This window comes from Eptatretus burgeri, chromosome 8 (assembly GCF_056783735.1).
Source record: "Eptatretus burgeri isolate ZD-2024b chromosome 8, Ebu_testis_v1, whole genome shotgun sequence".
NCBI lineage: Eukaryota > Metazoa > Chordata > Myxini > Myxiniformes > Myxinidae > Eptatretus > Eptatretus burgeri.
Window position 1 is genome coordinate 90,989,792 of NC_140968.1, and position 11,700 is coordinate 91,001,491.

Consider the following 11,700-nt stretch of genomic DNA (forward strand, 5'->3'; position numbering starts at 1 on the left):
GAGAGAGAGAGAGAGAGAGAGAGAGAGAGAGAAAGAGAGAGAGAGAAAGAGAGAGAGAGAGAGAGAAAGAGAGAAAGAAAGAGAAAGAGAGAAAGAGAGAAAGAGAGAGAGAGAGAGAGAGAAAGAGAAAGAGAGAAAGAGAGAGAGAGAGAGAGAAAAAGAGAGAGAGAGGAGGAGAGAGAGAGAGAGAGAAAGAGAGAGAAAGAGAGAGAAAGAGAGAGAAAGAGAGAGAAAGAGAGAGAAAGAGAGAGAAAGAGAGAGAAATCCCCTGATACAGCAATTTTTTTCTTCTCAAAGATGGCAAAGTTAGCTGTGGTCAATGGACTATAGGTTTAGCAGGAAATAAACAACATTGAGCAAACTCATTGTTATTTCACATCCTTCCATTACGATAAGATGGATTCATTACCAGAATATCTCTTGGGCAGATGTGTCCAGATCATGCAATTTTCATGTAATTGCATTACCGAAGAAAGGGCAGTGTGACTTTAAGTTTGCTCACCGGGTGGGTGACAACACAGGAGGAGTGGAAAATGTTGCCTGTTATTGTGCTATTGTGACATTCAGAAACGAATCATTGCTTCTCTTTACTCTTCACAACATTGTCGAAAACATCCGAGATAACTAGTGTTTCATAGTGCTATTTTGTAGTGTTTTACAGTACTTTGATGAAAGGTTGTTTTTGCTTATCTTCAAGGAAGACCCTAAAAAAAAAAAATCTCCACTCCGTTATCATTTAATTATTTGATCAGCTCCATGATGCATATTTTTTCTTCAACAAATGTCGACGCATGAAGGAGCTTCGTCACAGAGAGCAAGATCTTTACACACTGACAAAGGGTAAAAGGAGAACAAGAAAGTAAAAACCAATGTGCACAATGCAAATGAGTCGTTGAGTGGCAGGACTGCAAGAGGGAGAATGATTGAACGAATGACTGAGTGAATGGAGAAGTCAACGAGACTAGTCTGCGTTTGGAGGTTGGTATGGAATGAAGCATGAGATGACAATAGATGGCATTCTTGGAAGATTGGAGGGAATAGCATGAGAAAGCAGATGTAGGGATGCAGTTCCACAGATGACAGAAGAGAGGGAGAGAAAGGAATGGAGGGTGTTCAGCTTTGACATGGGAGGGTAAACCAGGTGTGGGTTTCTTGAAGAACGCTTGTGATCCCAGGTTCTGGTGAATAGAAGGAAGAAGGGGCAAGTAGAGTGAGATGAGAATGAGGATATGGAAAACTCGAGTCCATCAACCTGCCTGTAGTGGCCGAGAAGCATAAAAACCTTGGACTTGATTGCTTTCAGAGGTGCAAGATTGTAAGCACCAGTCCAGGGTAAGGAGCTCCATTGTACTTCAGATGATGGTGTGAGTCATTGCTTTTGACGAATCTCTCCCCTTCGTTGGTGTGCTCACTAAGCATTGTGCGTTGGGTGATGGCTGTGTAGTCCAATGCGGGACCCACAGCGTCAACTGCACCAAACATCGCATGTATAGGCTGTTCCTTGCGGAGGTAGACGTTGGCAGGTTTTCCTTTGTTGCCTCTGCTGTCTCTTGATACCAAGTCTCCCACATTCAAAGTGGTCTAGGCCTTTGCAGCAAATATTATGCCAAGCTGACCTATTTGTGGCCTGATGTTCCCAGGTGGCAACTGTAATGGCACAAGACTTGAGTGTAGACTTAAGGACATCCTCAAAACGTTTCCTTTGTCCACCACATGGACGTTTACCAAATTTAAGTTAGCCGTAGAAAAGCACTTTCGGGATTCTATGGTCTTCCGTACGTGTGAGCTGTCCTGATCAGCGAAGCTGGGCTTGCATCAGGAAATACTCAATTTATTGGATATGACAGCAGTCTCGGATTTTGAAGTGTTAGGTGTTCTGTCTCACCAGGTGATGCCAATAATCTTATGAAGGCATCGCATATGGAAGACGTTTGATATGACGACGATAGGGTGTCCAAGATTCACATCCGTACAGAAGTGTTAATAAAACAACGGCATGATATACATTAATCTTGGTGTTCAGGCGAATGCCACATTCATGCCAAAGGTCCATTGTCCATTGGGACCATACTCTGTACAGAGCGTTGGTGCTGCCGAAGCAGTCTCCTTGGCTATTGGGCACAATCCTGGACAGGTCGCCACTCTGACGCAGGATACTTGAATGACTCGGTCATCCCAGCAAGCTGGTACTCATTTTGCCGACCTCGGAAGGATGGCAGGCTGAGTCAACCCCCTGGTGAATTAATTCAGCGGGCAACGAGGCTTGAACTCAGGACCCTCGGATCCCAAGCCGCCACTCTAACCACTGAGCCAACACCAGGCATGTTCATGCCAAAGGTGATGCATCAATCTTCCAAAGGACAACCACGCCTTACCGAGTCTTGATGTTACTTCGTCGTCAATTGTTGTATTTTGGGAGAGGACACCTGCGAGGTAACAGAACTTATCTACAACTTTGAGTGGCATGTCATCGATGGTAATATGTGAGACAGTATACACATGATACTTCAGATAAAGCATGATTAGCTCAACGGTACATAGCTCAGAATAGACTTGGCTTTTTGGTAAATACAAGGACCAGCCTTAAAGGCCAGTTTGGAAATATGATTTGCCTAGGAAAGGCTGCCTCTCAAACAGACTAAGACAGTAAAACCTTCAAACACAAAGGATTTAACCTCTTCCAAGGGTTGAACATAAAAGTAAACTTTGTGGTTCAACATTTGAGGCTTATGGAGGGACAGAGTGAGAGCTTAGGAATAACCTGCATTGAAAGACCTCCTCCAGGCAGCTGACTAATGACGTTTTTTTTTTTTTTTTACAGATTTGCAGACTGGCAAAATGTGACAGCCTGCCTCTCAGAAGTGTGTTGTACTTTTCTGCACAGCGCACAGTCATTTTTTTGTATACATAGTCGAGGCTCATGAAAGAGCTAGAATTAGTACACTGAATGGATCAGGACACAACAGGACAAATGAACAGTTGAGAGAGGGGAAAACACCAACAGCAGAGTTGAAGGCCAAGATCGAGGTAGACTTGTACAAACAATAAGTGTGGGGAAGAATGAGGGGCAGGAGAGGATGCATAGGGTGGACAAGATGGATACAGGAAACTCTCAAAAGGGAAGCTGGAAATTTGGAAGGAGGGATTGGGGTGTGTGTGGGGGTGGGAGGGGCTGGTTAACGAGGGTAGATAAGTTTTGGGTTGGGGATGATCTGAGATGGTGGCAATCAGCTGTCTTGAAGATCTGGATGGAAGAATGAGATTGAAGAGAATGTGGAAGTTGGTTCCACAGGCAGGAGAAAAAAAAAAGAATGAATGAGCGGATATGAGCAGTGATCCAAGATATAGATAGTTTAACCAGGAGGGGGTTGATGATGGACCATGTGTGCCCTGCAGAAACTTTGGGGGGACAAAGCATGGAAAGAGCAAAGGGTGCAAGACAAGAAAGGAGGCAGTAAAATCGGAAAGAGACCACCGACCTGTCTGTGATGGTGTAGTGATACACCCATAGACTCAGATTCATCTTGGGAGATTCCAATAACCTTGAAAGCTTTGGTTTCCATGGCATCAAGCTGAGCAAGGTGTGAGACAGGGGAGCCAGCCAAGAGGGGAGAGCAGTACTCCATCAAGTTGTTGATCAAGATCTTGTCAGTGATTAGGGAGTGCAGGTGTGCCAAGGAAGGACTTTGTATGACGGAGGCTGCCCAGTCAGCAGCTGGTTTTGGAGGCCAAATTTGAAATGTGATTTGCCCAAGAAAGATCATGGCTGATAGTGAGACCGAGGAGATTGAATGACTGGACTGAACTTTGAAGTCATTAGTAAAATGTGAGGAAGAAGATTTGCCATGGAAGCATTGACGTAGACCACAAATATGATCATTCTTTTCTACCGCCTTAACCCTGCCTCACACCATCCCAAGCCCACCTACTTCCAAATTTCCAGTTTTTCCTTCCTGAGAGTTTAAGCTTCTGTATCCATCTTGTCCACCTCATGCATTCTCCCCTACCCCTATTTCCTCCCTGCATCCCTTATTTATCCAAGTCTCCCTTTATTTTATCCTTCAACCCTCATGTTGGTGTTTCCACATTCTTTCTCCTGTCCCTTTTGTTCTGTTGGGTCATGATCCATTCGGTGTTCTCGCTCTTCCATGAGCCTTAACTTTGCGTTCGAAGAACACAACCTTCAAGTTACATCACCCTCAACAAGATTATCACAAAACAGAATACTATCCAGAGCAGCAAAATGTTTCCACTCCTGGAAAAAATTGGTTCACCATCCAAGAAGTAGCAGGCCCATGATAAAGAATTGCCAGCATCGAAGCCAAACTGATGGTCAGAGATTACAGAGTTGGAGAGGAGATAATGCCTGAGGTCTTGCTGCCATGATAGATTCCATCACTTTGATTATGATGGGAAGAACTCATTGGTCTGTCGTTCAATAGAGCAGACTCGTAGTCCTTTTAAATTGGGGGTGACATTGGCAGCTCTTCAAGATGAAGGCAGATGACCTTATGAGAAATATGTGGAGAAGAGCTAGTAAATAGGAAAGGACGGGGCTGAAGCTTCACAGTTTCTGATGATTAAAACACCTACGTCCTTGAAGCCAGTTGCCGTCAAGGTGTCAAGATGGACCCTCAAATGCTCAAATTCAGCAGGAAAGAAATGTACAGAGAGTGATCTGTGAATGGGAAAAAGGTGAAAATAGGCAGATAAGCATCGGAGACGTTGGCCTTATCAGCAAAAATGGATTTCAGGAATTCAGCTTTCTCAAAAGCAATGTCCAATATGACTACATCCTTTTTGGAGTGAAGATGCAGAAGGGGAATGTTTACTGGTAACAGACGACTTGGAGGAGGGTGAGGGGGTTGAAAGGTTTGAACTCATGTGAGCTTGACGTTTGACTGACTCTATCTTGTCTGGTGGGGATGATACACACCTGTTGCGAGCTGAGGAAGGGCTGCATTGGTTCACGTTAGTTTGTGCTTTCCAGGTGGAGAATGCCAGCTGCATTTAAAAAAAAAAATTGCTTACACCATGTGCACCATTTCACCAGGGTCGAGTTGTTAAGTAGGATGTGAAGGAGAGAAATAAGTTTGTTGAGAAGAGAATCGCAGGAGCTGTCGATGTTCTGAGATGATGGATCAGTTTGTGAAGGATTATAGTAGCTTGCAAGCCAGAGCAATCTGCCTTGCGGAACTGTCATACATGTCGGCATCTCAATGGCTGTCTGAAGACCGATGAGGAGACAAACATTTTCACAAAGACATGATCAGAGGAGCCAAGAGGAGCGGAGTAGGAGCAGGACAGTTTAAAGGGAGAAAGTTTAAAGGGAGTCGGGAAAGAAACAGACTGAGTTAGGATAGCTGTTTCACAGAAGGTGTTTGCTGTAATGTTGAAGACTGATGAAGGCAGATGACCTTATGAGAAATATGTGGAGAAGAGCTAGTAAATAGGAGCGGAGTAGGAGCAGGACAGTTTAAAGGGAGAAAGTTTAAAGGGAGTCGGGAAAGAAACAGACTGAGTTCGGATAGCTATTTCACAGAAGGTGTTTGCTGTAATGTTGAAGACTGCGGACAGTTTGTCCTGTGCATGAATCATGAAAGCGTCCATCATAGCACTTCTTACACAATAGACCTTTTGGAGTATTGCTTTGACAGCTCCAGCTGCTCCCAATTACTTGAAGCAAGAATAACTTTACTAACATGGTGGAAAGCTTATCGTTTGTTCTTGTTGGCCATCTGATGATTTTCACACACAAGTCCCAAAGCGACCCACATCTGGTCGGTTTTGACTCTCTTTTTTTATACCTCCCAACCCACTGATCTGTGAGGCTGATTAAAAAAAAAAAACCCCAGCATCTTTCAAAATGATTAGTTCAAAAACAAAATGAGAATCACAACATAGTCGTTCTGCAGTAAAATCCCAGAGATCCTCCCTCCAGCCTGAGAGGTCAGCGGTTCAAATTCCACCCGAGCCGAGTCGTACCAAACACTTTAACAATGGTTACGTGAGGCGTCTGCACTTGAGGCTCAGCATTTAAAAAGGATAGAGTACTGACAAACGACGATAGGTTGACAGCCATTGTGCAGGCTTGATTGGCCTAAATCATGACCGGTCTCTTCCTGCATTGAGCTTCCTTGTGAAGTTCACCACAGAGTCGATCCCATGACTTGTGCGCTTGACCAGCACTTTCTTCAAACTTGAGCCCGACGTTTGTTTTCACCTCAGCATGGATATAAAAGGTTCCGCTCATGAAACGATAAGCTGCAAACTGGCAATGAAGGTTTGTCGATGTCTGCAGAAAAGGGAAAGTGAGATGAAGGAACAAGAAAGCAGATGTATCTGGCAGGAATCACGCGAATACCATGTGACTTTTGTTTCTATCTTGGCAGGGCGATGTTTCGCGTGGCACGGACAAGTGCAACGTTCCTACATGGGACACCTCCCACGACTTCAGGCCACTCACGGCATTGCTCTGCCTTCCTGTTAACCCTGCTCACTGCCTAGCTCCACCCATATCTCCCAATTTCTCCCTGGATGCCTTCCCGTGGATTGCATCAGTTGAGCATTGACAGTGTTCCCAATCTCCGATGCAACCTTTGAATCTTTGCACAGGTAGTCGTTGCAGAGATATCCTTCACCATGATGAGTTTAATCACCACGGTATGCCATATTGCATTAGACCGATTTGGCTGACGACTCCACAACGTTATCAGGTGCATTTTGTACAACAAAAGTTGGTCTTTTCGCATCGAATACAATGCCTTCAGTCATAACGACGGATAACGGAAAGGATTCCCTTCGTTTGATTCGCAGAATCAACCAACACTGATTGATTATATGTATGTCTGTCTCCTCGTTAATTATATCTACACTTTCCTCATCATGCATTCCTTACCCTCTTCCAAGTCACAGTGGTTAATCAGACTAATTATCATTCCATTTCACGGACACGCCCCCTTCGTAGGTCGAGTCGGACACGCCCCCTTTGTTGGCCGAGTTCGGAGAGGCAGCGCATAGTTTGGTGATTAAAGTTATGGAAAGTTTTTACACCCCCTCATTATCATTCCGAGCTCAAAACTTTCCTCTAACCCTCCGAAATCCGTATTTTTCCACGACGGTTGCGTTATAATGGTTGCCGTTTCTGAATGGGTAAATTCTGATATGTTAACTTCATTGATGACGCCATCATCAAAAATTGCGTCATTACTTCGGAACAAAAGTTTGTAATAGATTCCGTATGCCTAGTGCTTGCATGACAACTGAAGTATTGCTGGAACTGAACTTGCAGACAAGAAAGCTGATATGGAGTTCGATGAACAGGAAAAGTGTGGCTCGTGGTCTCGAGTGCTGTCGTTTGGTGTACAATGTAAATCTTAAGAGTGATGAGTGCGGGGCCGAGTGGATGGAGCTCAACGAACTTTCATGAACCCGACAAAGGGGTTCTCGGGAGCACTCAATTTAAGTGGAAAATGAACAAAACTGGTGTTGACATTTCTGGGAGAGTTCACCCTCCCCTCCCTATCTCCCGGCTGTCCATTACACCCCCTGCCCTCTTTTTTTCTCCTTTTTCCCTCCCCTCTTCACTCTATCTCTCTTCGTCCTATCCTCCCATCCTTCTCCTCTCCACCCCGCCCACTCCTCTCCAAAATACAGTTTTGTGCAAGTCGAGTACACAGACAAACATTCTAATTCTGATGTATCGTACTCTGTTACAGAATGGCTTGGAGGTAAGCAAACTCGTCTCTAAGCTGTGTCGCCTGGGTTCGAATCCCGACCCAGCTATAAACCGTCATCCAGGTGTTTCACAGGTACGGTGATTCATCAACGTCCCTCGGATGGATGTTAAGTGGCTGTCCCATCTGCCAGCATTCGTTGGTGGACGTTAAAGATCCCGTGGTGTCCTTCGCAAAAAGTGGGCGAGCTATCGCCGGCACCCTGAACAAATTGCTATTGCTCGGAGATGGCAAATCGTCCAGCATGACCATCCGGCCTCGAAACCGTTTCGGCAGGACCACCGAGCTCCGTATCGGAGTACGGTACATCAGCCTGGGTGTGTTCCATTACCAATCAGCTCGTAGGGCGCTCGCCAAGCGGCTTAAGCACTCCGTCGATAAGGAACGGCTTGCTTGGCAAACGCCAACAAGCTGCTTGCACACAAAACAGCCCCGATGTGATCGGGAAATGTATAATTTCGACATGTTTGCAGTTCCTGAGAGGTAATCTCGTGAGGCTGTCCGAGGTGTAGACCAGGTAAGACGGAGCGCATGAAACTGGGCTAAAGTGCAAGGAATAAGAATACTGGATATATCAAAGTTTATGTTCGTGCGGGAAGGGGTGGGGGCAGAATGCCTGCTGCTTGAGAGGGGCGGAGCAATGGGAATTCACAGAAGGGGGCGGAACCTTGGGACGTACACGGGAACGCCGATTGGTCAGTCGACTCCCTGGGGCGTTTGCTATAAGGTGGAGGCGCATGTGGCGGTCTGCATTCCACGGCGGCACGGACATTCTCAGCACGGGTTTCTCACGAGCTCCAGCGCTGTGCTCTTTTAAACAACCCCCTACTTGAGAGCGGCTGTGCCTCCCGAACGAGCAGCTCGACTTCGAGCCGTAGCTGCTTTCTATTCCGTGCCTTTGTTTTGCAAGGTGAGCAGGTGGCGTCCAGCCGTCCACGAGTTCGCTCGAGTTCCTCGTTTTGCGGAATATTCCACGAGCTGCTGTTGTAACATTCCGAGGTCGTTGAGTCACATTGACGTTCGCTCTTTTGGCTCGAAGAAGGCAGCAGCCGGCGACGCGCGAATTTCACATCGGGCCCGGTTTTCAAGTTTTAACTGGGCCGAGTTTGCAGGCAACGATGGCCACATTGCACGGGTGTTTCTCTTTGAACAAACCCGATCGTGAGAATTGCTGCACTTTGGGGTCGCGAGTGCACCGAGCTTTTCGATCCGATTGGGGGGTCGGGGGGTAGTTATGACAACGATCGTCATCGATTTTTTTTTTCCCCAAATGACTCTGTGCGGGTGTTTGCAAAAAGTTTAACCAATCCTTTTATGACGTCATTGACGAATTGTGTGAAGCGTTCGATGCTTTGCGGCTGTTGCAGCTGCTCATTATGCACGAACCCATCATGGCGGAATGCTCTCGTAGACGATCCGTACTGTTTAAACTCTAAGAAGTTGTCTTGGCTTTCTGAAATTTCTTCTTTTTTGTTTTTTTTTCATCAGATTGCTAGTTGTTCCTCTGTACCTGATGATTTGCAACCTGATGATTGCCCTGATGAACTATCAGCCCACTTCCTCCTAAAAAAAAAAATAATAATTTGTTCCGTTTGTCATTGAACTTTTTGCTTTCTCTCTCCTGCAGTTGCACTCTGCGTATTGCCCAGCTTCGCTCGAGCTTCACACCTCGTTTCACCGGACCATGTTCATGACTGCGATGAGCAGCGGTTGTCGGGGACCTTCGTCGTACAGCACAGTGGCGGCAAATGAAGAGGACACGGGCAAAGGTTTGCCTGTGGTTCCTTCAGCAAGACAAAAGGTGTGCGTGGAGAAGTCCCACAAAAGGCAACGCTTTGTTAACAAGGACGGCCGCTGCAACGTGCGTTTTTCCAACCTGAGCGAGCAACCGCGACGCTACCTGGCAGACATCTTCACCACTTGCGTGGACATCCGTTGGCGATGGTTGATGCTCTTCTTTGTGCTTGCCTTTATCCTCACCTGGTTGGCATTCGCCGTTGCCTTTTGGTTTCTGGCCTGGCTCAACGGGGACTTGGACAGGTCGGAAGGAACTCCTTGCGTGGAGAATGTATCTAGTTTCACGTCTGCTTTCTTGTTCTCGGTAGAAACGCAGACAACCATCGGCTTTGGCTCTCGCTACATCACCGAGGAGTGCCCGTCTGCCATCCTGCTCGTCGTATTGCAGTCTCTTGTAGGTTGCCTTGTCGATTGCTTTAGCATCGGTGCCATCATGGCAAAGATGGCACGACCAAAGAAGCGCGCACAAACTCTACTGTTCAGCAAATATGCCACGGTAGCTATGCGTGATGGCAAACTGTGCCTCATGTGGCGAGTCGGAAACCTGCGTCGAAGCCTCATTGTAGAGTCGCACGTTCGAGCTCAGCTAATCCGACCTCGTGTGACGCCCGAAGGAGAGTATATCCCCTTTGAGCAGGTTGACCTCAACGTCGGCTTCGATCGAGGTCTCGATCGCATCTTTCTCGTGTCACCCATAACGGTGGTGCACGAGATAGATGCCGATAGTCCATTGTACAACCTGGGTAGGCACGAATTGCGAAACCAGAACTTTGAGATCGTCGTGATACTCGAAGGAATCGTGGAAGCGACAGCAATGACAACACAGGCGCGCAGCTCCTACCTCACTTCAGAAATACTCTGGGGCCACCGTTTTGAGCCTGTGGTTTCTGAAGACGAAAAGCAGTACAAGGTGGACTACAGTCGTTTTCATAGTACGTATGAGGTTCCAACACCTCCTTGCAGTGCCCAGGACCTTGCAAACAACAAATGCATCCTAACAACACCTTGCACTTTCTGCTTTGAGAATGAGGTAGCTTTGACAGAGTGCAGCAGCTTGGTTGAGGACACAGCAGCAGAAGACAGTGATGGTGAATCTTCAGACAGTACCACAAGCAACCAGAGGTGCTTGTTGGTGAAATCTCAAGCAACCTTCACTTTCGACAATCAGAGCTCAAATGGAATGGAGTCAACTATCTGAACACTTCGTAGAATGAGACAGTACTGAACAATGGCCTTATGATGATAATAACTTTTACCAGGTACCTAGTCCCGACATCCTTTCATAGCAAGATGTGTGTTGGGCCTTCCTGAAAACTTGAACTCTCAAACTGCACACAACCCTCGTGCCTAGCAAAAGACTTTTTCTCTCAAAGCAAGATTTGTCAAAGGTGTGAAGAGTTGATGTAAAATTGGATTCATGAACTATTTGAACATCAACTCCAAATTGATGCCACAGAGTTGGTGGTGGTGGTGGTGTTGTTCTGGGGAGGCAGCAGGACCTTGTTTCCTAAAATGCAATAATTTTCCACTTTTTTTTTTATTTTTAATGCTCTGAATGCAGGAACAAAACCTAAGTTATTCTTGGACTGCTCTGGGGTAGTTGTAATTGTTATGGACAGACGTGCAGTGCACAGAATGAGGCCGGTGGCCTTTTGTGGGAGCGTGGTTTACGGGGTCATTTCAAACGCCAAGTTCGGGCTGTTCTTTAGCTTTTAATTTATGCAAGCGACCACGAGGTTGGAACATTGTCCTTCAGGGAAAGACGTCTGACCTTGTTTTTATTTTTTTGGTAGAAGTCACATGACAGTCCTTCACGTCTTTTTTTTTTTTGCGTTTTACTTCAAACTCAGACGAATTTCTGATGGCTGCACGTTTTGCGATGTATGTATTTAATTTGTACATATTTATTTGTTGTTGTTCTGCTTGTTCGTTTACTGAACATGAACATTTGAAACTTACACAATTGTCTTGGAGTTTTTATTATTATTGAAACAGTGCTATGATAAGAGATGTGTGTGTGTCACCATTTCCAAGAAATGGCCAAACGGATCTTTGTCAAACGTTCAGAGGATCATCAGTGAGTGCTGGGAGTGCCAGGGAGAGTTTTAGGTAAAATAAAATTTGGGTTTTATTTATTTCTTTATGTAATCGCTCTTATTGGTGCCTC

At 45.9% G+C, this 11,700-nt stretch overlaps 1 protein-coding gene across 3 annotated transcripts in view; it reads left to right on the plus strand.

The window, feature by feature from the left end:
* LOC147022263 (ATP-sensitive inward rectifier potassium channel 12-like) overlaps positions 1–11,496 on the plus strand; it is a 36,215-nt gene extending 24,719 nt beyond the window's left edge. Inside the window, exons 1-2 of one of the 3 annotated variants that reach the window (XM_085892974.1) lie at positions 8,424–8,646; positions 9,364–11,496. In XM_085892974.1, the coding sequence (XP_085749100.1) occupies positions 9,421–10,731 (1,311 nt within the window). In that variant the 5' untranslated portion in view covers positions 8,424–8,646; positions 9,364–9,420 and the 3' untranslated portion in view covers positions 10,732–11,496. Of the gene's footprint in view, positions 1–8,423; positions 8,647–8,674; positions 8,898–9,363 lie in introns of those variants that run through there. The other 2 variants (XM_085892975.1, XM_085892973.1) reach the window with 2 other exon arrangements.
* The last annotated feature ends 204 nt before the right edge of the window (positions 11,497–11,700 follow it).